Source organism: Parambassis ranga, chromosome 1, assembly GCF_900634625.1.
Source record: "Parambassis ranga chromosome 1, fParRan2.1, whole genome shotgun sequence".
NCBI lineage: Eukaryota > Metazoa > Chordata > Actinopteri > Ambassidae > Parambassis > Parambassis ranga.
The window spans coordinates 13,149,355-13,152,171 of record NC_041022.1 but is presented as its reverse complement, the minus strand read 5'-3'; the positions used below and the strand labels follow the sequence as shown (position 1 = coordinate 13,152,171).

At 42.2% G+C, this 2,817-nt stretch overlaps 1 protein-coding gene across 1 annotated transcript; it reads left to right on the top strand.

Annotated features, from left to right (window-relative positions):
• The first annotated feature begins 489 nt into the window (after window positions 1-489).
• On the top strand, window positions 490-1,546 carry dand5 (DAN domain family, member 5). The gene is made up of 2 exons (XM_028405901.1): window positions 490-951; window positions 1,247-1,546. The coding sequence occupies exons 1-2, from the start codon at window positions 490-492 to the stop codon at window positions 1,544-1,546; spliced, it is 762 nt and encodes a 253-aa protein (XP_028261702.1).
• The last annotated feature ends 1,271 nt before the right edge of the window (window positions 1,547-2,817 follow it).

The following is a 2,817-nucleotide window of genomic DNA, read 5'->3' as shown; positions in this document are numbered from 1 at the left end:
CTTATACAAACTAATACTATTTCACCCCAGTTAATCACATATAGGAGATCTTTTGCTGTATTTAGCAGCATTGAGAATCCTTATTTGTTACCCTACTATAGATACATTTTCTTTATCTCCCTAAACCCGTTTTTATTGACTAATACTAAAATCTAAACTTGGAATTCTCCATTCAGATGTTAATGTGTTTATGACCATGTTTTTACCGCTTACCTTGAAACTGAAATTCTCTCAGTCTGGCAAACATCCACAACCTGGACCTTTAAGCTTGGTGTGATGTCTGGCCTGGTGTGGGAATTGCGACACCTTCTTTGCATTAAAACACAGGTGAGAACTGGCAGCTATCTACATAAAAAGGCTCGCTTCACCATACTGACAAAGCACTGACTGCAAGGTTGCCATTTGGAACCTTGGACCACAAACAGACGAAGATTTAACTTTAATTTAATTTACTGAGATTATTAGTTATTTTGAACGCAATTTTGGAGAATGGCTTCTCTCATCAGCATCATCTTTTTTTCATTTTGGTCAACTGTAGCATTTACATTGCCTTACAACACCTTTTTAAAAGGATCAAGGGTTGAGTTTGAGTCATCAGGTAGCGGACCGGATGAACCTGTCCAGGGAATAGTCAAGGTTGTGCAGCTGGACCCTCGCACAATGGCCCAGTCAGCGTTCTTCAGAAGAGGACAGACCCTCAGAAGAACACTTTCCCACAGCTCCAGATCGTCCTTCCCTGCCTTCCTGGCTCATGGGCGTCCAGGTCAGGCCTCAGGTCCCAAGGCCGCTATAAACCCACTACACCACCTCAATTCTAACAACCCCACTGAGGTGAAGAAGAAGCAAGGAGTGCAGATGTGGCAGAGAGCCATTGACAAAGGTGGAAAGATGCCCCTGCCAATCAACCTGAAGGACACTAAGCAGACATGTGCTGCAGTACCTTTCACTCAGGTAAGAGGCTAAATTTAATCTTTTCACTTTTGTGCTCACATAAAACATTATAATTGCTAAATAGTAAACTTGGAATTTCCACATTATCAGTAAGTGCTGATTTTTCTCTAAGAGCTTTAGAGGTGTCTGTTTACACATAAAGCTGTTTATTGCTCTTGTGGATTATTAGCTGTGATAGTGAGGAATTAGTTAAACACAAAGTGTTGAATTTTACACCCTCAGAGGTAAAGTAACATTGACTATTACTGCTGCTGTGTTTATCCTAAACCTGACCCTCTCTGTCTTTTATCCCCAGCATGTGACAGCAGACGGATGTGAAACGGTAACCGTGCACAACAGGCTGTGTTTCGGCCAGTGCAGCTCTCTCTTTGTCCCATCTGATGGGGAGTTTGTTGAACCGGGTCCTGGGACAGGGACATCACACCGCCGTGCCCCCTGCTCCCGCTGCGCTCCCCTCAAGGCCCACACTGTCACTGTGCCTCTGCGCTGTGGAACGGAGGTCCGGGAGAGACGAGTGATGGTGGTGGAAGAGTGCAAATGTGAGACGAGCCGAGAGGAAAGGAGCGCTGAGGCAGCAGCGTTCACACACCTGTAACGGTGATATATGATACCAAAATATTTATGTGTTGTATTTTTACGAGTCTGAATGTGTCATTCAGTGTAGAATTTTTGATGACAAGTCGACCTGTATTTTGGTCATGCAATTATCTGATGAAGTTGTCCACACTGGACTTACTGTACGTTGAAAAGTGTGTTTAGATTAATCTAAACTGAAATATTGTGATGTTTAATGTTGTCATTAAAGTCTCCTTTTGCCACACTCTTCAAGCCTGTCACTACTAATTCATTTTCTGCCAATCCTGTCTTTTTACAATTTGCAAGTGCAATTCAGTTTGTGCGCAAGTAAAAACATGAAGAGTATTTGTTGTTTTTTCCATCCACTCTTGTTTTGAAGCATTCAAGTGTCTGCTCCTATATTTTATTAAAAAGACGCGTTCCACCGACTTTTTGGACATAGCACTTACATCTGAAAGCACCCAACTAGAGAGCAAATGAGCTATTGAATGTGGGTACTTAGCAGTAAGCAAACATAATTGTTTCAGCATGAAACCCTGAATTATGTATAGGAACCACCTATTCTCATGCCCAACCTCTTTTCAGGGTAGTTGTGGGAATTTCAACATCATTCACCACAGATGCACTTGAGCAAGTAGGCATGTGTGATTATGTGTGCATGTGCTGTTTTGCTTCAGTTCGGGCCCATAAAACCTATTATTCATTTATATCCTGCCACCTGGGCCTGGTAAAGTGAACTCATCCCACACATCTCCACATACATTCCCAGAGGGGCATAAAGAACGGAGCTCTTTACGTTGCCTTGGCATGCTGTCAAAATGACTGCTTAGATGGCCATTTGCATTCACGTGGGCTTTCTGAAAAAGTGAAAGCGTTCATTGCGCTACGGGGGTGCATTGAGTCCCTTGGATTCCATTAGCATGTGATTAACATCTCGGGTCGATGGCTATATTTTCCAAGATTGATGGGACAAATATTTGCCCAGGTCCCAGAATTAGGGGCCACTTTTAATCAGGCACTTGTTTTTTTTATTTAAATATGCAGAAAGTGCTTTTGCTTTTTCAGCTCTCGTTCCACATAGTAAAGAGTTTGCAAAACGACAGAATCTCATTAATTTAGAACTAAACATGCTGTCATCGGTTGCCATGCAGTGCCGCACTTGTTATCTGTACTTAGTGTTGTGTGTGTGAGGATGTTGCTATAGGGGAGAGTCATGATCTCACTATCTTCTTTCTAAACACTCTACCACTCTTGATCAAATCTTTTGTATTTTTCTTTCTTAAAAACAAG

Bases quoted from the DNA above. Each gene is read 5' to 3' on its own strand.
- dand5 (XM_028405901.1), top strand. From the start codon at position 490: ATGGCTTCTCTCATCAGCATCATCTTTTTTTCATTTTGGTCAACTGTA. The intron at 952-1,246 runs GTAAGAGGCTAA...TTTTATCCCCAG, and splicing joins CTGCAGTACCTTTCACTCAG to CATGTGACAGCAGACGGATG.